At 43.1% G+C, this 25,848-nt stretch overlaps 3 protein-coding genes across 5 annotated transcripts in view; 1 reads left to right on the top strand and 2 right to left on the bottom strand.

Moving 5' to 3' along the window:
* Window positions 1-10,761, bottom strand: part of Bfar (bifunctional apoptosis regulator) — a 37,615-nt gene extending 26,854 nt beyond the window's left edge. For both annotated transcript variants that reach the window (XM_037200845.1, XM_028890051.2), the window contains exon 1: window positions 10,674-10,761. The gene's annotated coding sequence lies outside the window, so the exon portion shown is untranslated. The remainder of the gene's footprint in view (window positions 1-10,673) is intronic.
* LOC114707337 (periphilin-1-like) lies at window positions 4,818-10,760 on the bottom strand. Its single transcript, XM_037200846.1, has 2 exons — window positions 10,674-10,760; window positions 4,818-5,983 (listed from the first exon to the last, which is right to left on the bottom strand). Exon 2 carries the CDS (start codon window positions 5,776-5,778, stop codon window positions 4,837-4,839), a length of 942 nt encoding a protein of 313 aa, XP_037056741.1. The 5' UTR covers window positions 5,779-5,983; window positions 10,674-10,760; the 3' UTR covers window positions 4,818-4,836.
* An 11,551-nt stretch (window positions 10,762-22,312) lies between the features above and the next one.
* The window catches only part of Parn (poly(A)-specific ribonuclease), a 171,667-nt gene continuing 168,131 nt past the window's right edge, over window positions 22,313-25,848 (top strand). For both annotated transcript variants that reach the window (XM_037200844.1, XM_028890050.2), the window contains exons 1-5: window positions 22,313-22,454; window positions 22,874-22,951; window positions 24,619-24,698; window positions 25,185-25,252; window positions 25,332-25,413. In XM_037200844.1, the coding sequence (XP_037056739.1) occupies window positions 22,436-22,454; window positions 22,874-22,951; window positions 24,619-24,698; window positions 25,185-25,252; window positions 25,332-25,413 (327 nt within the window). In that variant the 5' untranslated portion in view covers window positions 22,313-22,435. The remainder of the gene's footprint in view (window positions 22,455-22,873; window positions 22,952-24,618; window positions 24,699-25,184; window positions 25,253-25,331; window positions 25,414-25,848) is intronic.

Here is a 25,848-nt window from a genome sequence, read left to right as displayed (position 1 = left end):
TGTGTAAGCCTTTGCAAACTGCAATTCATCACCATTTTCTGGCAACACCAGAATGGTCCTGGCCAGAGTTCATCATCCTGGCCATTACATTATTTAATTAAAGCTTCCTTCAAATTTGGCTCAAAATTATGGTAGTAGTCTTATCCTCACCCAATGGAATTAGTATCTCTCCAACCACCCATGCATCTCCCCTTCTTACTTGATTTGTGGTCATTAGCAGAGCTCTCATTTTATCTCCAGATCAGGGGCTCATCTCCTCCTCTGGCCTCACCCAATACCCTTTTAATTCTTTAAAAAGCTAGACAGAAAACAACTCTGTGGAACTGGTTCTTTCTCTCCACTTTACGTGGTTCTGAGGATTGAGCACAGGTTGCCAGGCCTGCTGGCCCAGCAATTTTACCAGCTGGGCTATCTTGCAGGCCCTGAAAACTGGACTTTGGTGGCTCACATCTGCAACACCAGTCCTGGGAGGCTCTTTCCAGGCCAGCCTTGTCTACAGATTGAGATCACTTAAGCCTGCCCCCACCTTCCCAAAATGAAAACTGGAGCTATCCTCAGTACTTCAGTGGGTGTTTGCTTTAGGCATGTGTATGCTCGTTGACTGAAGCTCCTTTTCCTCAAGCATCTGAGGCTTTGTCCACTATTTGTTGTTATAAAGGCATTCCACCTGCCATCTTGTTGCCAGTTCTGAGACCATCATGGTTGGCGGTTACTTCATCCTGTGGCTGTGTCTTCAGGTTATGGGTATGAAGGCAAGGAGATGGTGGTAAAACTAGCAGAGGAGGTAGCACAAATTCAATCTATGGTCAAGTGATTCCATTGCTTCTGGGTCCATGAACAGTGAGGAAGAACATCATATAAGGATTATGCTGAAGATTAAAGTAGTTTGCTTCATGTCATACAGGAGGCAGAGAGAAGAAGCTCTTTGAGACAGGGTCTCACTCTATAGCCCAAGCTGACCTTGGAGTGACAGCAATCCTTTTATCTCAGCCTTCCTAGTGGTGGATTACAGGCCCTGCCACCATGACCAATTTAGTGCAATAAATTTTAATGAGTTCATCAAGAAAGAAACCATTTAATCTAGGTTTAAGAATGCTTATGCCAAGCCTGGTGGTTCATGCCTTTAATCCTAGCACTAAGGAGGCAAAGGGAAATGAATCCAAATTTGAGGCCAGCATAATGAGTTCTAACTCAGACAGAATTACATAGTAAGACTTTATCTCAATCCCTAAGCCCCAAATACCTCCAATAACTGTGGTAGAATATTATTTTAAGGTGTGTTGCTTTTGTTTATGTTGCATTTTGTTTAACTCTGTGGAGCTGTTACTATGCCTGTGTAAACACCTGATGGTCTAATAAAGAACTGGGAAAGCAGGAGAAAAGATAGGTGGGGCTGGCAGGCAGAAATTATAAATAGAAGGAGAAAACTGGGAGGAGAGATCTAAGATCTAGGAGCCAGAGAAGGAGGACACCCGGCAATATAGCAAGCCATGGAGTAAGAGTAAGACACAGAAGTAAGAGAAAGGGAAAAGCCCAGAGGCAAAAGGTAGACTGAAACAAGTTAAGAAAAGCTGGCAAGAAACTTAGCCAAGTGCCGGGGCGTTGGTGGCCCACACCTTTAATCCCAGCACTTGGGAGGCAGAGCCAGGCAGATCTCTGTGAGTTCAAGGCCAGCCTGGGCTACAGAGTGAGTTCCAGGACAGGCTCCAAAGCTACACAGAGAAACTCTGTCTCAAAAAACCAAAAAAGAAACTAAGCCAAGCAAAGGCTGGGCATTCATAAGTAATATAAGCCTCTGTGTATGATTTATTTGAGAGCTGGTTTGGCAGGCCCCCCAAAAAAGAGTAAGAAACAGACAACAACAAATAACAATATAGCAGCAGCAACAAAACAAAGAAAGAAGGGGCCAAGGCTAAATGCTTGCTGCATAAGTCTGAGAACCTAAGTTTGAGCTCTTAGAACTCATTTAAAATTAAATTTAAAAAAAAAAAGTGGAGCCTATTTAAAATTCCAAAGCTGGGGAGGCAGAGACAAGTGGATTTCTAAAACTTGCTGGTTAGATTCCACAAACTAATCAATTAGTTCCAGGCCAAGTGAAGATGGATAAAACTTAAAGAATGGCAGCCAGGCAGTGGCGCACACCTTTAATCCCAGCACTTGGGAGGCAGAGCCAGGTGAATCTCTGTAAGTTCAAGGCCAGCCTGGTCTACAAAGTGAGTTCCAGGACAGGCTCCAAAGCTACACAGAGAAACCGTCTCAAAAAACCAAAACCAAAAAAACCTTAAAGAATGGCACCTGAGGTTGACCTCTGACCTACACACACACACACACACACACACACACACACACACACACACACACCACCACCACCACCACCACCACCACCACCAACACCAACAACAACAACAACAACAACAACAACCAAATATCAGTTATTATGATTGTACCTAATTTGAGATTTCCTAATTTGAGGAATAGTATTTTTAGGTTCTATTTCAGATTCTGCCTAGAAAATATCTCAACCACCTCTTTGCAAGTTATGTGAGAAAAACAAAACAAACAAACAAAAAAAACCCTCACTTTAGGGCTGGAGAGATAACTGGAGATGACTCAGTGGTTAGAGCAATGGCTGTTATTCCAGATCCCAGCATCCACATGGCAGCTCACAAGCATCTCTAACTCCAGCTCCAGGGGATCTAGTGTCCTCCTCTGGACTCTGCAGGCACTGCATGTATGTGGTACACAGACATCCACTCAGACACATATAATAAAAATCTTTCAAAAAAAAAAAAAAAAAAAAGGCTAGATGGTGGTAGCACACACCTTTAGTGCCTTTAATCCCAGAACTCAGGAGGCAGAGGTAGCTGGATCTTTGAGTTTGAGGCCAGCCTGGTCTACAGGGAAACCCTTTCTTGAAAAACCAAACCAACAACATCAACAACAACAAAAGCCATTTTGGCTTCTGTGAGCCTCTGATTAGACTTTTTCTTCTCATTACACATTATCTAGTAACAGGAAATAAAGAGAATGGCTGGTGCTTGTTGAGTCTTATAATCTAAAAGGTACACTAGTCAACTGGGAAAAGCAGTATATCATTTCCACTTTACAGCTGAGAAAATGGAAGCCAATCTGTAATGGGCAGAACTCAGTTATAAATCAGTCTGCTATTAGTTTGTATTTTAACCTAAGGGGGGAAAATCATAGAGACTGCCATCATACCATCCCAATAAGTATCAGCTCAAAGGACTGATTCACTCCTTTATCATCTAGTCCACACCACAGTGCTACAAATTGTATAAATGAGAAAAACAAACCAGGATTTGACACTATCTGGAAGATGAACTCCAACTGTGAGACATTTAGGTGAGTCTGATGCTACGGGGAACATCTGGATTCTAAGCAGGAGGGCAGGCCTGGTCTAGGATACCACTATAAATAGTGGCAGAATACTTCAGTGTCCGCCCATCTCTCATGACTACCAAGTAAAAATTAATATGCCCAGTTAAGTGAGGCAAAGGTCACGAATGGCCGTAAGAACAAAATGTTAGTGAAGAGAATGTTAGTGGAATTCCTGTAGACAGAAACACTGGCTCTTCCAATAAAAGGCAGAAGCATTTCCAGTCTCTGTCTAAAACCTTCTATTTTTCCAATTCCAAAAAGACTCTTTCTGGAGAAGGTCAAAGGTCAGTAGGCTAAAGATAGCATGCTCTTTTAGATGTTGACTTGTTGCCTGAATTTGGATTGCCTTAAGTTGTGTTGGGCAAAACGAGGGCAGTCTAAGAAAGGCATCAGGTTGAGCCTGCCGTCTGCTGTCTCTGGGGCAGACATTTGAGGACCTATTCTGCACTACACCTAGCAGTTGTTCAACAACTCAGAAAGCTATTAAGAAAACAAACAAAACAAAAAGCCTAGCATGGTGGTGGTGGTGGTGGTGGCGGTGGCGGCGGCGGCGGCGGCGGCGGCGGCGGCGGCGGCGGCAGCAGCAGCAGCACACACCTTAATCCCAGCACTTGAGAGGCAGAGGCAGGGAGAATCTCTGAGACTGAGGTTAGCCTGGCCTACAGAATGAGTTCCAAGACAGTCAAGGCAGGTACACAATGAAACCCTATCTTGAAAAAACAAACAAACAAACAAACAAAAAAGCAAACAAACAAACAAAAAACCCCACAAAAACCCCAAACCAAAAAGCTTACAGGGGTTACCAAGTAACACATGCCCTAATAGTTGGTTTTAAATATCCACTTTGATCCTGGGATTATAGCTCAGTGGAAGATCAGGTACCTAGAATGCCAAAATTCTGAGTTTAATCCCTAGTACCACACAGATACATATATCAATTCAACTCATATTACAAGCTCACACGTCTTTTGATGATTCAGCCCATTCCTATACTTTTTATTTTCTTAAGATACCAAAGTACCAGTTTATTAAAATAATATACTTTAATGTAGGATCATTTTAATACAAGTAACAAAGCCTAAGAAAAGGCCAATAAAAATCACAAAATGCTAAAATTTTTACATGCTATCATTTACTATGAAGTTCAATCTCTAACTATAAAGTATACTTGGGCCACACATTCTTGTCCTTGGAAGACTACAGAACATGAGTAAGCAGAAAGCTGCTCCCAGCAGGCTAAAACACTCACCGAAATCGGCATATGAATTAGAAGGCTCTATAAAGTGGAATAGAGTTCTGAATAGATTATTTTAAGCTGACCATTTTAGATTTTACTTGACACTGAAGTATTTCTCATCACAAAAATTCCACATTTGAAATATTTATGCAATTCTGGAATAACAATCAAGGAACGTTTTTCTGCTAGAGCTCCAATTCTTAGGAAGCATCATACTCTGCAATGAACTGTCTGAGCTCTTCCACACACCGCTCACTTATTTCATGTAAATTCTGCCTAAATGCAAATTGAATGGACTTTTCTAATGAAGGATCTTTTTCAACCAGCATTTTCACCACCATCCCAAAGGTTTCACAGTCTTGGTGGTATGCTTGCTCAATTTCCTTGGTTTTTGATGCTATTGCTTTAAGGCGATCAGTTAGTTGGTCACTGACTAATTCTGTGCCTTCTGTTCTGTTTGACTCAGGTCCCTGTGGCTGATCCATAAGTAACGGTTCTGTGAATCCAACTTCAAACTCAGAAATTTTAGGGAAGTCACCTTCATCTGCCATCTTTGGATTTTCTACAGCCTGCCTGCTGGTAGCTTCAGGAAGTGCATTTTCATTGAAGTTGTTGAGTTTGTCTAAAATTTCTGATGAAGGAACTGCTGAAGAACTTAATGGGTGTGTGTCTCTTGATGTTTTCAAAGACTGGCCAGGTCTCTTTTGACCTCCTTCCGGCTTTTCCTCTCTGTCCCATCTGTAGGAGGCATTAGCATTCGTGGATGTCCTAAGCTGTGACCAATGGGAAGAATACTGTTGGATTCCTTTTGGAGAGTGCCCTCCACTAGATCCAGATCTGCTGTGTGGGGAGTCTTTTTGACCTATATTTGAATTTCTGAAAAAACAAGAAGTCCCTTTATAGGGAGACCACTGTCTTGAATAATGGGAAGAGGAGGAACATTTTCTTTTAAAATCATCTTTTATGTCCCTGCACTCATGCTGTTGGCTTGCAGAAAGACCATCTCCCGTTCTCCTAAGGCCAGATTCATCGCTGTGGGCATTCTGAGGAAGTACTTTGTCATATGGTCTGTTAGACCATATCTCATCTCTTCTGTACAGTGATCTTGGACGGTGACCAAGGATAACAGGGATGTGAAGCATGGATGGCTGGGCTGGTCACAAGTTCACCAAAGCAGTCCTAATGGTCCTTTGATGGGCACTGAGACATAGGCCTCAAAATTCACCTGCACCCTAGATAGGCTGGACTCTAGAAGATATGGGCTTCAGTGTGGATTGATGGCTTGAGGTTCCAGGATGCTGACACGCAGGCTGCCACAGGAGTAGTTAGAGGTCTGGTTGGTACGTGCTGGTGAGTAAAAGTCAAGTATAAACTGCCTTGCATTGTTTTTTGTGGGAACAATAGGCTTCTTACAGCCTCTGAAAGGTCAGCGCACACCTTATAGATGTATAAAAATTTTAAAAAGGTGCCAAAAGGCACCTGTCTATAATAATACTTAAAGTCAAATCTATCTGTAAACCCAACTCTCCCCAGTTTACTGAGCTCTCTATCAGAAATAGGCCTGTTCTCCATCAGCAGTCTCCCAAAGTGCCTAACACTGGGCTGGTTACAGCAACAACATTCAGCTGGGCGTACTGGTGCACATCTTTAATCCCAGCACTCAGGAGATAGAGGCTGGAGGATCTCTGTGAGTTCAAGGCCAGCCTGGTCTACAAACTAAGTTCTAGGACAGCCAGGTGTGTTATACAGAGAAATTCTGTCTTAACAACAACAACAAAAAAAAAAAAAAAAAAAAAAAAAACCCCACAAACCCCAAAACCAAAAAAACCACAACAAACCTGTGACTCAAGACTTTCCTCTTTCCTTTATGCCAAACCCATTCCATCTTCACTCTTAACCCTGACAAGGGCAGAAATGCAGGAGAGTCCTGGTTCTGTAGCCTGCTCCCCCATACAACAGCCTCCTTATAAGTCCCATCTACCTCTTAAAGAGTAAAATGCACTTGTTAACCTCATCCCTATACTTTGCACATAATATTCCAGCCATTTTGTCTCTCCAAATACTGGGCTCCCTGAATTCTAGAAATCAAGCCACAGTCAAGCCTATTATATCACAGAACGGCTATAAAATGGGGCCCCAGATATTTGCAGATGTAAATTGAAGCAACAGATATCTGAATCTTTATCAATGTAGCTCTTAATACCTTCATCAGAATCCCATGGGAAACCTGGTGAACTTGAACTAGATGTCTGAGAACAAGGCAGGGAGTACATAGACCTCCTTTGGTATCTGCTCCAGGACTTCCCAGAGGTACCAGACCCTGAGTCTGCAAATCCTTTTGGGCAAGGACAGTGTTTACATGTGGCCTATGCACTGTATTCTATATTCCTTAGTTCTTTGTTGTTGTTGTTGTTGTTTTCAAGACGGTGTTTTTCTGTAGCCTTTGCTGACTGGAACTTGCTCTGTAGATTCACCTGCCTCTGCCTCCTCCTGAGCACTGGGATTAAAGGCATGCACCACCACTGCCTGTCTCTCTTAGTCATCTCTTACATGAGTCCAGTACACGAGCAACCACAGTAGGCTTGACTACAAAGTACACAAGAGCAAAATGCCAGGTAAACAATGCCCATAGTGCTGCAGAGACTGAGGATCCGTGAAATGGGAGGAAGCTATCTCAGGATGTACATGCCTTCACAGAGCTTCATTCCTCTGGATTCAGTGTAGTGCTTAGCATGTGGCAAGTTCCAATTTTGTAATTTGGAACTTTCTGGACTTTTCTGGCAGAGACAGGGACTGAACTCAGGACCATTGTACATGCTAGATACACTATATTCTCCATCCCAAAAGTTAACTTAAAAATTCTTTTCCTTACTTGCTGTTGAATTTGTAGATATGCAATCCATGGATCTGGACCTATGTATTTGAAACAAGTGCTTCACAAGATTGCTTCAGAAGATGATTATCATGAGCCTGGAAGTTTAGGACTACATGTAATCTACATGTAAATGCCTAAATATGTCTTAGACTATGTATGGCTGAAGTGAAATTTAAATACCACTTCCTATTCTTTTTGTGAATCTCTCAATGATTGAACTATCTTCTTAGAGCAAAATCTCCATCAAATTCCTCCTTTGCTCAAAACCTTCCCCACTAACCTGGATCTGATGTCACAAGCCTATAATGCCAGAAATGAGTGTTGAAGGCAGGAGAACCAGGTATTCAAGGTCACCCTTAGTTCAAGCTAAGCCAGTGATACATGAAACTGTCTCAAAACAAAACATTCCCTACTACAAAAAAAATTAAAACCCAGATGGGAGATATTCACTTAAGAATCTGCATGGCTGGACAGTAAACTAACTTTTCTAGTGCTAGAACCTGAAACCAGAATTTTGTAGACTCTAAACAGAGGCCGTGGCCGTCAGCCCTAATCCATATAACTAAGGCTTTGAACTTGTAATCTTACTGCCTCAGTCTACCAAGTAGCTGGGATTAAAGTCTGTGTTACCAGGCCTTGACTTGTTAAACCACCAAGTCTGGCTGTCAAACTAACATTTTCACTTACAGCACAAACGCTAGAGACAGAATGAGTAAGTTAAATCTTAGCTCAACCATTAGCTGCATGATCTCAGGCAAATCATTTAACTTTCTTTACATTATCTGTAAAAAGGAGCTAATAACAATACAGCCTCAAGGGGCTATTACAAGACAACTCTGAATAGTTCCTAGCACACATGACAATGTTATTTCTATTAAGCTTCTGTTCACAGAGCACAATGTAGTCCCACTTATAGACCTCTGCTCCTTGAGTGCTCTATTTTTCATATACTCCTGAAATGACTAAGGTACACCATCCTGTCTTGACTGTATTTTGTTTGTTCTCAGCCCTCTATTCCCTTTCCCCAGTGGTCACATCTGCCTTGGCAACACATTTGAGGTTATGTCTAAAGTAACTACCATGCTCTGCCAGGAATGAACATTTAAGGTTACTCTGGCCTTTGATGTAAATTACGGTCTGTGGTTTTTGCCTTTAAAAACCTCTATCCCTGAGCTTTGGCACCAAGACATTTTTCAGAGCACAACCCCACTCTTGGTCTAGCCATCATTTCATCATTTAAAAAGAACTTAAAACTTTTAATTGACTTAATCAACATGGCTGTCAATCTTATGTGGATCATTACACTCCCATCTGTTAAGATTTCTAAGTCAAAAGTAACCACTAACAAGATCCAAATGTCTTTGATGACTAATCCACTCCAAGTGAACAGATCCTGTCTCTATGCAGCTGTGTGAGGCTTCTCTGTGTCACCTAATCTCCTGGACTATGTGGCAGACTGCTTGCTTGCTTACTAGGTTCTATCATTAGCCGTGTATAAACTGGGCATGGGGGCACACACTTATAATCTCAGTACTCAGGGGAAACTGCCATTTGCCTAAATCCAGATTTCTAAGTCATGAGATTGGGAATCAAAAGAGGGAAATTCTATCACCAGTGTCAATTTAGAGTTTCATTTTCCCTTCTGTATTTCCTGTTACCAGATTCAGAAAGCCAGGAAAGTCAAAGTCCAAGAGTTATTTTTGGCCAGCCTGGACTACAAGGACCCTATGTCAAAAACAAGCCAGGCATGATGGCGTGTGCTTTTAATTCCTGCCTCTGATGGATTCCCCTGAGTTCAAGGCCAGCCTGGTCTGAGTTCCTGAGCAACCAGGACTACATACAGAAACCCTGTCTGGAAACAAAAACAAAACCCCCAATACTGCCACCCTACCCCACCCACCCTAAAAGAAACAAACCAAAATAAGTCTTCACAGTGAAGCTAACCTAGGCTCCCAACCTGGTCACCTTTGTTCTCCTTAAGCCTCATTATTTCCCATTTACCAGTCTACACTAATATCAACGTTAAAGGATTGTTAGAAATAGATGCCAAACTGTGTCCACAGCTAGGCAAAAAGTTTGCTGGATGATTGATTGATATTAATGAGATTACTAATAGCTGAATTTTACTGAATGGTGACTAGTGTTGTTAGCATACATCTGAATGCTGGAGAGAAAAAAAGAGGGGGAGGGGGTCTAAACAGCCCAAGAGTATGATCTTCCCATCAGGTTTGTGGAAGATAAACCCAGGCACATACCGAGCACTTGGGTCAGGATACATCCAGGCTGTTTGCAAAATAGCAGTAACAAGAACAAACAAAACTGCATAAGGCACGTGCAGTCCGTACTGGGTCTGGGGTGTGTCTAAAGACAGAGGAAAATTCCGTATTGGCCTCTCTGGTGTGAGGTTGGGGCCACCCCCAAGGACGAACCAATGGGCTTCCGCGGGGACGACCCATTCTCGACAGCTGCGGGCATAAGGCTTTCACTTACTTTCTCTTTTCTACCAAAGTTAGGGGTTCGCCCCTTACCCAACTAGAGATTCCCAGGTAGATACATCGTCTCGACCGGGCGGTTGGTGGTGCACGCCTTTAATCCCAGCACACGGGAAGCAGAGACAGGCGGATCTCTGTGAGTTCGAGGCCAGCCTGGACTTCAGAGCCAGTTCCAGGACAGCCAGGACTTCACACAGAGAGACCTTGTCTCGAAAAACAAACAAACAAACAAACAAACAAAAATCATCTCTTTCAAACACACACACACCCTTTCTACAACATTTCTGAGTCGTGAGTACAGCAATGAGAAGAGCGAAGCTCTAGGTCAACCCAGTGTGACTTTGGAGTTCGATGTTCCCTTTTCTGCGTTCTCATTATGAACCATCTGCCTTGGGACAGGAAGGCTTCGGATCTAGCGGACCTGGCGGGCACCCCTAAGCCGCAGGTGTGTGGAATCAAGACCCCCTTGTCTGCCACCCCCGGGAGCGAATGGCTCGGACCCAGACCCCGACGCGGGCAAAAGTCCGGCAGGGACGCTTGTAGCGCCCAGGCCCGGGTGAGGGAAGGCCCGCGAGCCTGGGCTCACCCTGCCGGTGCGGCTCGGGGAGCGGGTTCGTTCCATCTCGAGCCAAGCGCCTTGCTGCCCCGTTACCATCCCCACCGCGCTCACCTCGTCACTAGTCCCGGGACCCACTCCGAGCCCTGCGGAAGCAGAGGGAAAGCAGCCGGCCTCGCTTCCGGAAATAACCCAGGTCGGCCGGCTGACCATGCGCCGTCCCCAGACCATAGACTCCGCAGACTCAACCCCAGGCGACCTCCCCACTGCCTAGAGCGGCCGCTCCAGGGAATGGTGCGCCGCATGCGCACTAGTGCGGCCCGCCCACTTTTGTCTGGTTGGAGCACAGCAGTCACAGCCCGAGGGTGGGGAGGTGTTTTTCCACTAAGTGTGCCTACTGGAGCTTGTTCCTGTGTTTAGATGAGCTAGCTTTGGTCAGATATTAAAATAATTCTCTCTCACTGCCCCGTATGCACCACAATAAATCTTACTTTCACGTTCATGCAGAAAACCACAGAGGCAGTGCTTAAAGTTTCGTTTATAGAGCCGGGATTTAGAATACAAGGACTTTATCACGTCTACCCCGCTGCTACCCACCTCGGTCTGGATCTGTTGAGAGAACTCACGGTCGATTAGACATCGTGAGACCAAACCAGGAACAGTATACCTTACAATTTAATGGGAGACCAAAACGGAAAATATACTTTGCAGGTTAAGGGTTCTGTTTGCAGTTAGACAGTTACGAATCAGTTCCTCTTTGTCCTATGTTAAGTCCTTGCAAGTTCAGGTTTTCCTTCCTTCCTTCCTTCCTTCCTTCCTTCCTTCCTTCCTTCCTTCCTTCCTTCCTTCCTTCCTTCCTTCCTTCCTTCCTCCTTCCCTCCCTCCCTCCCTCCCTTCTTCCTTCCTTTCTTCCTTCTTCTTTTCTTAAATAATTTTAGCCAAAGCTGCCCTGGAACTAGCTCTGTAGACCAGGCTGGCCTCAAATACACTGCCTGACTCTGCCTCCTGAGTGACAAGATTAAAGGTGTGCGCCATCACTGCTGGTCAATGTTCCTATTTGTAATTAAGTTTCTGTTTAGCCAGCTAGAGTGGCGAATGCCTTTAGTTCCAGCACTTGGGAGGCAGAGGCAGGCTGAGTTCAAGGCCAGCCTGGTCTACAAAGCGAGTTCCAGGATAGCCAGGGCTACACAGAGAAACCTTGTCTCGAAAAACCAAAGGTGGGGCAGGGAGCATAAGTTCCTGTTTGTCATGTGTTAAGTCCTTGAAAGTTAAAATTTCTATTTGTAGAATAAATTCCTGTTTCTTATGTAAACTGTCTGCAACCCCCTTCACTCCCATTGCAACTCTATTCACGGGTGAACCCCATTACCCTTGTTCCCTCCTCCTTTTCTTTGTTGCTCTCTAACAATGAGTAACAGCAGCCGGGCGGTGGTGGCGCACACCTTTAATCCCAGCATTCAGGAGGCAGATGCAGACGGATCTCTGTGAGTTTTAGGCCAGCCTGGACTACAAAGTGAGTTCTGGGGGGGGGGGGACGGGACCAAAAATAAATAAATAAATAGATAGATAGATAGATAGATAGATAGATAGATAGATAGAAGGAGGAGGAGGAGGAATGGGAGAGACTGGCAAGGTCTGCCTGAGCCATGCTAACCATGCTCACCATGCTCACCGTGCTCACTATGCTCACCATGCTCAAGCCAGCCCGAGTCCTTTCACACTCATCTTTTTTTTTTTTTTGGTGTGGGTTTTTGACACAGTGTCTCTCTGTGTAGTCCTGACTATCCCAGAACTCACTCTGTAGACCAGGCTGGCCTCGAATTCACAGAGATCCACCTGCCTCTGCCTCCTGAGTGCTGGAATTAAAGGAGTGAGCCACCACCACCTGACCACACTCAGCAATTTTAGGAAGAAAAGAGATGGAGGAGTGAAAGGAGGAGGACATCAGGGGCAGACACCCAGCTACACAGCAAGCCGTGGAGTACGAGTGAGATTTACAGAAGGAAACCCTGTCGCAAAAACAAAAATAAGGCATTCTGCCTGAGGCCAGCCCAGGGTCCAGCTGCTGATCGTGCAAAGCCCAACAACTTGGAGGCGTTGGTGAGATTGCCCTACTGATCAACCTGTTTAGCTGAGATCCTTTCGGGAGAGGTCTCAGAAGCCTGCAGTGTGAGGAAACAAGATCAGCTGAGGAGTTGGCGAGCGAGCAGAGTGTGACCCGAGAATAGATAAGGCCCCATCTCCAGACCAGCAGACCAAGTCTCTAGCCCCTAGACCCCAGGGGCATATTACCTGCCCCTCCCCCAGCCATTGGAGCCCAAGGGACCCTAGAGCTGCCTTTCTCTGTTCTCTTACCAAGAAAACCAGCCCCTGTGACTGCAATGACCACAGGAGTCATAAGCCCACCCTGCAGAGACTAGGAACAGCCACTGGAGCCCCAGTGACTGGATAGCTGCCTCTTTCCCTGCCCCCTCACCAAGAAAACCATCCCATGTGACACCAACAACCACCAGAGCCATAAGTGCACCATGTGACACCAACAACCACCAGAGCCATGAGCCCACCCTGCACAGATTGGGAACAGCTGCTCCCTGAGACGGAACCCACTAACACCGATTGGACTAAGCGGCTCCTGGAGAAACATAGCCCATCAGCACTGATTTGACCAAGAACTCCCAGTGGACCAAGACTACCAATTGGAACAAGAGAGGCACCCTCAGACACAGACACCGCCTGCACTGAGCAGAGGAAGAGATGAGTAGACACCAGTGCAAAAATACAGGCAACAACATAAAGACCTATATGACAACATCAGAACCTAGTGATTCTACACCTGCAAGACCTGAACATACCAAATCAGAAGAAGCAAAAGAAATGAATCCTAAAAATGACTTTAAGAAGATGACAGAGGCCCTTAAAGAGGAAATGAAAAACTCCCTTAAAGAGGAAATGAAAAATTCCCTCAAAAAATGGAAGAAAACACAAACAAAAATTGGAATAAATCAAAGAAAGCCAAGAAAAAGCAATTAAACAGATGAAAGAAACATTCCAAGATCTGAAAAATGAGTTTGAGACAATAAAGAAAACACAAACTGAGGGAATGCTGGAAACAGAAAATCTGACTAAACGAACAGGAACTACAGATGCAAGCATAACCAACAGAATGCAAGAGATGGAAGAGAAAATCTCTGAGTTGAAGACACAATAGAAAAAATAGATTCGTCAATCAAAGAAAACACTAAAGCCAAAAAAGTCATAACACAAAACATCTAGGAAATTTGGAACACCATGAAAAGACCAAACCTAAGACTAATAGGGATAGAAGAAGGAGAAGAATACCAACTCAAAGGCACAGAAAATATATTCAACAAAATCATAGAAGAAAACTTTCCCAGCCTAAAGAAAGAAATACCTATGAAGATACAAGAAGCTTACAGAATACCAAATAGACTGGATCAAAAAAAAAAAAAAAAAAAAAAAAAAAAAAAAAGGCCCCTTGCCACATAATAATCAAACCACTAAACATACAGAATAAAGAAAAAAATATTAAGAGTTGCAAAGGAAAAAGGCCAAGTAACATATAAAGGCAGACCCATCAGAATAACACCAGACTTGTGAATGGAGACTATGAAAGCTAGAAGGTCCTGGACAAATGTTATGGAGACACTAAGAGACCATGGATGCCAACACAGACTATTATACTCAGCAAAACTCTCAATCACCATAGATGGAGTAAGCAAAATATTCCACGATAAAACCCTGGAGGAGATGGGAATGGGGGGTGGGCTGGAGGAGGGAGGACAGGGGAATCTGTGGCTGATATGTAAAATTAAATTAAATTATAAAATTAAAAAAAAAACAGATTTAAACAATACCTAGCCAGAAATCCAGCCCTACAGAAAGCACTAGAAGAAAAAATCCAACCTAAGGAAATTAGACACACCTATGAAAACTCAGGCAATAGATAATCCCATACCAACAAATATCAAAGAAGGGAAACACAACACCAACACCAAAAAAATAACAGGAATTAACAATCACTGGTCATTAATATCCATCACTATCAATGGTCTCAACTCACCTATAAAAAGACACAGGCTGGGGGGCTGGAGAGATGGCTCAGAGGTGAAGAGCACTGACTGTTCTTCCAAAGGTCCTGAGTTCAATTCCCAGCAACCACTGGGTGGCTCACAGCCATCTGTAAGGAGATCTGGCACCCTCTTATGGCCTGCAGTCATATATGCTGTATACATAATAAATAAATCTTAAAAAAAAAAAAAAAAAGACACAGGCTGGGATGGAGAGATGGCTAAGAGGTTAAGAGCACTGCTTGTTCTTCCAAAGGTCCTGAGTTCAATTCCCAGCAACCACATGGTGCCTCACAACTGTCTATAATGAGATCTGGTGCCCTCTTCTGGCCTGCAGGGATATGTGCAGACAGAATACTGTATGCTTAAGAAATAAATAGGGGCTGGAGAGATGGCTCAGTGGTTAAGAGCACTGGCTGCTCTTCCAGAGGTCCTGAGTTCAATTCCCAGCAACCACGTGGTGGCTCACAACCATCTGTAATGAAGTCTAGTGCCCTCTTCTGGCATGCAGACACACATGCAGGCAGAACACTGTATACATAATAAATAAATCTTTGAAAAAAATAAATAAATCTTAAAAAAATATGTAAAAAAAAAAAAAAGACAGGCTAACAGAATGGATATGAAAACAGGATCCATCCTTCTGCTGCATACAAGAAACACACCTTAATGTCAAAGACATACACTACCTCAGAGTAAAAGGCTGGGAAAAGGCTTTCTAGTCAAATGGACTTAAGAAGCAAGCTGGTGTAGCTGTCCTAATATCTAATAAAATAGCTTCAAACTAAAATCAATCGAAAGAGATCGGGAAGGACATTACATATTTATCACAGGGAAAAACCACCAAGATGAAGTCTCAATTCTGAACATTTATACCCCAAATACAAAGGCACCCACATCTCTAAAGAAACATTACTAAAGCTTAAATCGCACATCAAACCCCACACACTAGTAGTGGGAGATTTCAACACACCACTCTCACCAATGGACAGATCTACCAGACTGAAACTTAACAGAGAAATAAAGGACCTAACAGTTGTTATGACTCAAATGGACTTAGTAGATATCTACAGAACATTCCACCCTAACACAAAAGAATATACCTTCTTCTCAGCACCCCATGGAACCTTCTCGAAAATTGACCACATGCTTGGTCACAAAGAAAATCTTAACAGATACAAAAACATTGGAATAACCTCCTGTATCTTATCAGACCACCATGCCTTAAAGTTAGATTTCAACAACAAAAACTATAGGACGCCTACAATCACATGGAAACTGAATAATTCCCACATGATGCACCAATGGGTCAAAGAAGAAATAAAGAAAGACATTAGAGATTTTCTAGAATTCAATGAAAATAAAACTATAATATACCCAAACTTATGGGACACTATGAAAGCAGTGCTAAAAGGAAAATTCATAGCATTGAATGCACACATAAAGAGGTTGAAGAAATCTCACACTAGTGACTTAACAGCACACCTGAAAGCTCTAGAACAAAAAGAAACAAACTCACGCAGGAGGAATAGATACCAGGAAATAATCAAATTGAGGGATGAAATCAATGAAATAGAAACAGAGAACAATTCAAAGAATCAATGAAACAAAGAATTGGTTCTTTGAAAAAATCAACAAGAGAGATAAACCTCTATCCAAATTAATCAAAAGGCAGAGAGAGAATGCATCCAAATTAACAAAGTCAGAAATGAAAAGGGAGACATAAGAACAGACAACGAGGAAATCCAGAGAATCATCAGGTCATACTTCAAAAACCTGTACTCCATAAAATTGGAAAATTTGAAGGAAATGGACAATTTTCTGGATAGGTACCACATACCAAAGTTAAATCAAGACCAGATAAACTATTTAAATAGACCAATAACCGCTAAGGAAATAGAAGCAATCATTAAAAGTCTCCTAATCAAAAAAAAAAAAAAAAAAAAAAGCCCAGGACCAAATGGTTTCAGTGCAGAATTCTACCAGATTTTGAAAGAGGAGCTAATTCCAATACTCTTCAAATTGTTCCACACAATAGAAACAAAAGGAACATTACCAAACTCTTTTTATGAGGCTACAGTTACCCTGATACTCAAACCACACAAAGATGCAACCAAGAAAGAGAATTACAGACCAATCTCCCTCATGAACATTGATGCAAAAATACTCAACAAAATATTGCCAAAATGAAACCAAGAACACATCAAAAAAAGTATCCACCATGACCAAGTAGGCTTCATCCCAGAGATGCAAGGATGGCTCAACATACGAAAATCTGTCAATGTAATACACCATATAAAAAATAGAAAGAAAAAAACCACATGATTATCTCATTAGATGCAGAAAAAGCCTTTGACAAAAATCCAACACCCCTTCATGATAAAGGACTTGGAGAGATCAGGAATACTAGGAACATATCTAACCATAATAAAGGCAATTTACAGCAAGCCAACAGCCACCATCAAATTAAATGGAGAGAAACTCAAAAACGATTCCACTAAAATCAGGACCAAGACAAAGCTGCCCACTCTCCCCATATTTATTCAATATAGTACTAGAAGTTCTAGCTAGAGCAATAAGACAATAAATGGAGATCGAAGGGATAGAAATTGGAAAAGAAGAAGTCAAACTTTCCCTATTTTCAGACATAAGTGACCCCAAAAACTCTACCCGGGAACTCCTACAGCTGATAAACTCCTTCAGTAAAGTGGCAGGATACAAGATTAACTCAAAAAAGTCAGTAGCCCTCCTATACAGAAATGATAAAAGGACTGAGAAAGAAATCAGAGAAACATTACCCTTTACAATAGCCACAAGTAATATAAAATACCTTGGGGTAACACTAACTGAACAAGTGAAGGACCTGTATAATAAGAACTTTAAGTCTCTAAAGAAAGAAATTCAAGAAGATATCAGAAAATGGTAACATCTCCCATGCTCATGTATAGGCAGGATTAACATAGTAAAAATGGCAATCTTACCAAAAGCAATCTACAGATTCAATGCAATCCCCATCAAAATCCCAACACAATTCTTTACAGACATGGAAAGAACAATACTCAACTTCATATGGAAAAACAAAAATCTCAGGATAGCTAAAACAATAAATCAATGTCTGGAGGCATCACCATCCCTGACCTCAAGCTCTACTATATTACTATAGTAATATAAACAACTTGGTACTGGCATAAAAACCAACATACGGACCAATGGAATCCAATTGAAGACCTTGACATTAATCCACACACATATGAACACCTGATTTTTGACAAAAAAGCCAATACTATACAATGGAGAAAGGAAAGTATCTTCAACAAATGGTGCTGGCATAACTGGATGTCATTCATTCATAATAGCCAGAACCTAGAAACAACCTAGATGCCTGTCAACTGAAGAAGGGTTTAAGAAAATGTGGTACATATACATAATGGAGTACTACTCAGCAGAGAAAAACAATAACATCATGAAATTTGCAGGCAAATGAATGGAACTAGAAGATATCATTCTGAGTGAGGTAACCCAGACTCAGAAGGACAAACATGGTATGCACTCACTCATAAGTGGATACTAGAATAAAGCAAAGGACAATCAGACAGCAACCCACAGATCCAAGGAGGGTACCTAGCAGAGAGGACCCTAGGATGACTGTGGCTTATAATAAGTTTTGTTTTTTCCAATCACTGGGCATGCTTTAGTAAAACATTTCACTATTAGGATAAGAATTTGTACCGTATCAAGCTGATGAAAGGATATGCTGGCTGTACTTTTAGGAAGGGAGGCTAAAATCTTTTTAGATTATGGGTTAACCTATAGAAAAATGTCTATTTAAATCAAACAGTAAAAGGGAACATGAATAGGAATCTCACTTGCACAACTTAAATAAAACATAGTTCTCTGAACAGATGAAGATAGGTTTCTTCTTCCCAGAATCTAATCAATATTTATATGAATAATTCAGCTATCATTCAGCTTAAAAGTGTTCATTGGGAAATGTTATCATTTTTACTGTTTTCTACAGAGAAAATATTTTCCAGTTTCTAATAACCCCGGACTTTTGAATTATCTGTTTTTATGTTTTAAAAAAAGTCCGTATGATTAAACCCCACCCGCAAAAAAAAAAGTCATTGCCTGTCCCCTCAAATTCTGTTTCACAAGTTCTCTGTGTTGAATTGAATCATATAATATAAAACTTCATGCCACCCCCTAAACTTTTTAAATTAAGTTAGTTTATTTATGTTACATGCTGACCACAGTTTTCCCTCCCTCCTCTCCCCCCATTCCCTACCCCACCTCCTCTTTGGCCCCCAATCCACTCCTTGGTTTTTGTTCAGAAAAGGGCAGGTCTCCCATGGATATCAACAAATTGTGTATATCAAGTTTTGGTAGGACTAAGTTCCTCCCCTTGTTGTAAGGCTGGATAAGACAACCCAGTATGAGGAATGAGGTTCCCAAAAGCCAACCAAAGCAGTGGGACCACTGTTAGGAGACCCACAAGTAGATCAAGCTACACAACTGTCACATATATGTAGAGGGTCTTGGTTAGTCTCATGCAAGCTCTCTGGTTGTCGGTTCAGACTCTGAATTGACATATGAGCACAGGTTAAGTGATTCTATGAATTTTCTTGTGATGTCCCTGACCCCTCTGAGTTGTACAATCCTTCCTCTCTTCAGCAAGATTTCTGAAGCTCTGTGTAATGTTTGATTTTGGGTTGCCAATGAAGCCTCTTTGATGACAATTGAGGTAGACACCAATCTATGAATATAACAGAATATTATTGGGCATCATTACATTGACTTTTTCTCCAGTCATGTTTGGTTCTATTCTAGGTCTCTGGGTCATCCAGCCTCTAGTTCCTGGCACTCCAGGCAGTGTCAGGGGTGGGCTCATTCTCATGGCATGAGTCTCAGGCTGGACCAGTCATTGGTTGGCCACTACCACAAGCTCTGGGACACCCTTAACCCAGCACATCCCATAGGTAGGACAGACTGTAGGTCAAAAGTTATGTGGCTGGGTTGTTGTCCCAATCCCTCTACTGGAAGTCTTGCTTGGTCATGGGAGATGGCCAGTTCATGCTACATATGCACTATTGCCAGGAGTCATAACTGGGGTCATCCTTATAGATTCCTGGGAGTTTCCCTTGCACCAGGTTTCTACCTGACCCTGAAATGCTCTCCCTTGCAGCCATCTCTTTCAGTACCCCCCCATCACACCTTAAAATTTTGTGAAAGTCTGATATTCATTCTGTTTTTTGGGTTTTTCTTGGGATTCTTTCTGAGCAGTCCTCTGCCTCCACTGCCATCCATTTCAGGATGTCATGAATGCTCTCTTGTTGTCTCTTCTTATATCGTTTATTTTCACTCTTTTTTTCTTTTGAGACAGAATCTCACTGTGTAACTGACCAGTCTGGTACTCAGAGATATGCCTGTTTCTGTCTCTAAGGTGCAGGAATTAAAGGCATGTGTATCACCACACCCAGCTTTTTTTTTTTTTTTTTTGAGACAATGCTTCTCTGTGTGGCCCTGGCTGTCCTGGAACTTGTTCTGTAGACCAGGCTGGCCCCGAACTCACAGAGATCTGCCTGCCTCTGCCTCCTGTGTCCTGGGATTAAAGATGTGTGCACCACCACTCAGCTTTTATTCACTCTTAATGAGGATCCTATCCAGGTCTTTTTAAACATTTTTATTATTTTTAATTATGTGTATGTGTGTGTCTGTGACTGAGTGGGCACTGTGCAAGTGAGTGCGGGTGCCATGAAGGTCAGAGGCCTGGAACTGGAGTGACAGACAATTATGAGTTTCCTAATGTGGTTGCTGGGAACTGAACTCAAGTCCTCTGCAGGAGCAGAGCATACTCTTAACCACTAAGCAATCTTTCTAGTCCCCTCTTTCCAAGTTTATAGGCAAGGCTCCCCTTTTCTTTAGGATCGCTGTCATGTCTAATGCTCTTCCTCCCACCAGGAGGAATGATCATGGTCTCTTTCTCCTAATAAATCTCATTCATGGCGTGTAATTATATGTCAACTTCCTTTCCTGGACTGACCTTGATTTCTTTTTTTTTCTTTTCTTTTCTCTTTCTTTTGTGACATTGATTTCTATTGTATTGCTACTATTATTGTTACAGTTAACACATAGCAAGGCCCTGTTTAAACCCCCCAATCCCCTGCTCCCCTGCTCAATAACAAACCAATTAGTTAGTATACAGATCTATTTGTATATAATTCTCTATCTATCTATCTATCTATCTATCTATCTATCTATCTATCTATCTATCTATCTATATCTCTCTCCAGGGTTTCATTATGTAGCCCTGGCTGTCTTGGAACTTACTATGTAGACCCGGCTGGCCTGTAACATGGAAATCTGCTTGTCCCTGCCTCCCAAGTGCTGGGATTAAAGGCGTACACCACCACCACCACCACCACCATCACCGCCACCACCACCACCACCTGGTGAGATTTTTTTGAAAGACAAGGTTAGATTTATTCACTCAACCAGTTTAATAAGAACATCTATTATGTATCAGTCCAGCAAGCAACAGGCTTTGGGGGACCAACAACAATCTCCAGCCGACACAACCCAGCTATAAAGGCTCCAGCTTTGCCCTCTTTGATTAGCTAAGAAGCCCTGCATCCCCATCACTCTCTGTTGCAGCACCTTGCTCTTCATCTCCATAGCAACAATCAAGTTTCCAAAGGGCAAGTCTGATTTCTGCCTGGTTTTTTCCTTCCTACCCCAAGTTTGCAGCTCCAATGGGACAATCACCATGCTTTCTCATCATGGTATCCCCATCCTACCAGAGTGGCAATGGAACAGGAACTCAGTACACAGAAGCTGAGAGACAGTTACATTTACATGATAGCACTTGCTGTCAAATCAACAAGACTTGAGTACAGATTGCCAGCACCCATGTCAAAGCCAGGCACAGCCCTGCAGGCCTGTAACTCCAGCCTTGGGAGGCAGAGACTGGCATCTTAGGAGCTCTCTGGCCAGCCATTCCAGCTGAAACAGCTTCAGTGACAGACCTTGTCTCAAGGAAGGTGGAGAACAAGAGAAGACACTGAGGTCCTCTGTTGCCTACCATTGAGGGGCACTAAACACCAACACACACACACACACACACACACACACACACACACACACACACACACACACTAAACAAATAATATTATATGTATGTATGTATATATATATATTTATTTACTTATTTTTAGACAGATTCTCATTATGTCGCCTAAGTGGCCTCGAATTTGCATTTCTCTTGCCTCATCTTCCTCAGGTCTGGAATTTCAGGTCCAGAGAGAACGGTTCAAAAATCTCTAGATCAAGCCTGGCAGTGGAGGTTCACCCCTTAATCCCAGCACTCTGGAGACAGAGGCAGGCAGATGTCTGTGAGTTCGAGGCCAGCCTGGTCTACAAAGCGAGTTCCAGGACTGCCAGAGCTGTTACACAGAGGAACTCTGTCTTGAAAAGCCAAAAACCAAACCAAAACAACAAAATCTCTTGACCAACCAGATGTCAGAACAGGAACTTCTTTAGCAATTTGGCCAGGGTTTGGGACTTCGCTAGCGACAACCCCTCTTCCAGGCAGCGGGAAGGCCCTCAGCGTCCGCCCGCCCCTACGGTGACGCAACTGACGCAGGCGCAGCGGCGCGCGCTGTTTCCGGAAGTGTCCACCGCGGTCTGTTCCGTGGCTGCCTCCGACGCTCCGGTGGCTGCTCTTCGCTGCGGAACTCTGCGCGTGGACCGGTGTCGGCCTGGGCGGGGCCAGGGTTCCGTCTGAGCGGCAGAATGGAGATAATCCGGAGCAGTGCGTGTCCGCCGCGTACCCCCCTTGTCTCCAAGCCGACCCAGCGTGCTAGGCCTAGACCTCGTGTGCTTCGCGGGGCCCCGGGCCAAGTCAGTCCTGCTGGGCTTTGCATCCTCTGAAGCCGGTGGTGTTGGAGGGACTGTCCCTCTGCGAAACTGACACCTTTGGAACCTTTGCTTTCCTCTTCCCCGTGCATCTCCTCTGGCCTAGCCCTTCTTAGTCGTGCACACTTCGGGTCTTGACTCCTCTGCCTAGCCACCCCTGAAGAAGTTGTCTCCCTGTGTGGTCCTTGCACACCTTAGGGACTTGTCCGTCTCTTCCGTGGCCCTGGGCGCTCCTCCCGACCCTTCTCCCATCTTTTAGTTGGTGGGCAGGAAGGCCGGTCACCTGTTCTGAGCTTCTTCTTGGTTTCTCTGCAGATTTTAAGATTAATCTTCACAAAGTGTACCAGGCCATAGAGGAGGCTGACTTCTTCGCCATCGATGGGGAGTTTTCAGGTATCACTCCCTTGAAAGCTCTGGGCTTACACCTTGTATAGCTAAGACTCCTTTCGTAATCTTGCTGGTTATGACAAAAGCGTAAGAAAGATGCAGTGGTTCTCTGATTGGTCAGGCTGTGAGGTTTGTAGATAGAGATTATGATTCTAGTGCTGCTTAAAACAATTTAGGTGTATATGGTTAAAAAGCAGGGGATGTTGTTCTTTTATTGTTGTTCTCCCCCTCCCCCCCCAACCCCCAGGGTTTCTCTGTGTAACAGCCTTGGTAGTCTTGGAACTCTCTTTGTAGACCAGGCTGGCCTTGAATTCACAGAGATCCGCCTGCCTCTGCTTCCTGAATGCTGGGATCAAAGGCTTGCGTGCCCCAGGCCCTCTCCATCTAATTTTAAAAAATACATTCACGCCGGGCGGTGGTGGCGCACGCCTTTAATCCCAGCACTCGGGAGGCAGAGCCAGGCGGATCGCTGTGAGTTCGAGGCCAGCCTGGGCTACCAAGTGAGCTCCAGGAAAGGCGCAAAACTACGCAGAGAAACCCTGTCTTGAAAAACCAAAACCAAAACAAAAAAAAAAACAACAACAACAACAACAAAAAAATACATTCACTTGTTGAACCTAGAGCTGGCCATTTCAGTTAGAGGTTGGCCAGCAGCCCCCAGGATCTATCTGTTTCTCCCCTCCAGCCTTCCAGTGCTGGGGTTACAGGTGTGTGTTGCCATGCTCGGTTTTTATACAGTGAAGGTCCAAACTCAGGTCCTTTTGTTTGCATGGCACACACTTTATCCTTAGAGCCATTTCCCCAGCCCTGTTTCAGTTGTTCTTAAGTAGTTTTGCAATTTGGTGGCAGTAATTACACACATGTTGCTATGCAGCCAGTCCAGTCCGTTTCTGGAATTTTTAAAAATCTTAGACAGACACACTGCTCATGGGCGTACACCCTTAGCCTCTGTCAGCCGTCGTTTGTCTTGGTTTGTGGCTACTCTAGACACATCATGTAAGCGAAATCTTATAGTATTTTGTGACTTGCCAGGGCCACACATGGATGGCAAATAAGGATATTACTTGATGTTTTAGTGGAAATCTTTATTGCTTAGCTCAGGAGATACATGTGTGCATGTATGTGTGTTTGTGTGTGTTTGCATAAGTGTGTGCACATACATATGCATGAATGGAGGCAAGAGTTCAACACTGGATGCTTTCCTCAATCAAACTCTTCTTTTCTTTCTTTTTTTTGAGACAGCATCTCTTATTGAACCTAGAATTGACTGATTTTACCCGATTGTCTTTCTGGCCAGTGTGCTCCGGGGATCCATTCTCCCCAGTGCTGCATGTAGCTGTTTGCATCGGTTCTGGGGATTCCAACTCAGGTCCTCATGCTCACACAGCAAGTGTTTTGCTGACTGATCCATCTCCAACCCCTAATTATTATTTTTCTATGAATGTAGGAATCCAACCTGGGCCCTCTCATGTGCAAGGCAAGCAAGCACTTCTACCAGTGAACTATATCCACTGCACACATTAATGTTAATTTTGAAAAAGTGTGATATAGACACTGAATTAATTTTAACTAATAGGAATACGAATAGGCACTATGGAGACTGACACTCTAGCATGTGACAGTTTTACACTGGCATTTATTAATGAGCCCAATCCTTATTTTTTATGATCTAGGAATCAGCGATGGACCCTCAGTCACTGCATTGACAAGTGGTTTTGACACCCCAGAAGAGAGATATCAGAAGCTTAAAAAGGCAAGTGGATATGCTTAAAAGTCTTTTTCTCTGTCATGTAGATCCTGCTGTTGAATTATGAAGAGGTGGAATCATTAAACTTACACTTCCATGTTTTCTAAGTGAGGTGTGTCTTCTCAACACCAACCACAAAATAATACTTTTGTGGTGTTTAAAATAGCAAAAAGTATTGTTTGCTGGAAAACATTCTGAGGAAGAGCTATTATTTCTTAAAAATAATTTGATATATAGGAAATAAATATGATGTAATTATTGTAGTAACTTGGAAACAGGCCTAATGCTCTGGGGATGACAGACGGCTTCTTAGCTGGGAACACAGGTGTGTATAAATGAGTAAGACTTCTCATGTATAGCCTGCAGTCTGTCCCCACTGGTCTGTTTTGCTGAAGTTTTATTGAGTGATTCAGAAAACCACCAGATTGAGAATACTTGTTCATGTCAGATATGTGGCTCTCTTGTGACGGATGTTTTATTTTCCTTTTCCAGCATTCTATGGACTTCTTACTGTTTCAGTTTGGCCTTTGCACTTTTAAGTATGACCACATAGATTCCAAGTAGGTTGTCTTAATGGTTGGGAATTCCTAAGCTGTCTGCTGGTATCACCCCTAAGTGTCCTTTCTCTTGTTTTTCCAGGCACATAACGAAGTCATTTAACTTCTATGTTTTCCCCAAGCCTTTCAGTAGGTCCTCACCAGATGTCAAGTTTGTTTGCCAGGTCAGTAGTGGAACTGCATTTTTCCGTTTATGAAGTGCTATTGGGATGGAGTGGAAGTATAGGATTTCTTTAGATTTAGCTCTAGGGGCTGGAGCTATAGGCCAGTTAGTAGAGTGCTTGCCCAGCATAAATGATGCCCTGGGTTCCAGCTTCAGTACCACATAGTGGTGCATGCCTGTGATTCGGCCTTGGGAGGGAGGTGGAGGTAGAAGTTAGAAGTCATCCTTGACTACATAGTGAGTTTGAGGGCAGTCTGGACTATAAGAGACTCTATTTCAAAAACAAAAAACAACCCTCTTCCCCACCCCCGAAAAATCAAACCAAACCAAGCTTTGGGTAAGTTATCTCACCTTTCTGACCTTTATTCTTAGATTTTTAAATTAATGACATTGTTATCTCCTCTTCATTTCAGAATATTATAAGGAATAGGCTATA

This window comes from Peromyscus leucopus, chromosome 8b (genome assembly GCF_004664715.2).
Source record: "Peromyscus leucopus breed LL Stock chromosome 8b, UCI_PerLeu_2.1, whole genome shotgun sequence".
In the NCBI taxonomy this organism is placed as follows: domain Eukaryota; kingdom Metazoa; phylum Chordata; class Mammalia; order Rodentia; family Cricetidae; genus Peromyscus; species Peromyscus leucopus.
The sequence above is the reverse complement of the archived record's forward strand: the minus strand, read 5'-3'. Positions and strand labels throughout refer to the sequence as shown.

Coding starts and splice junctions, on each gene's coding strand:
- LOC114707337 (XM_037200846.1), bottom strand. CDS start 5,778: ATGCTTCACATCCCTGTTATCCTTGGTCACCGTCCAAGATCACTGTAC.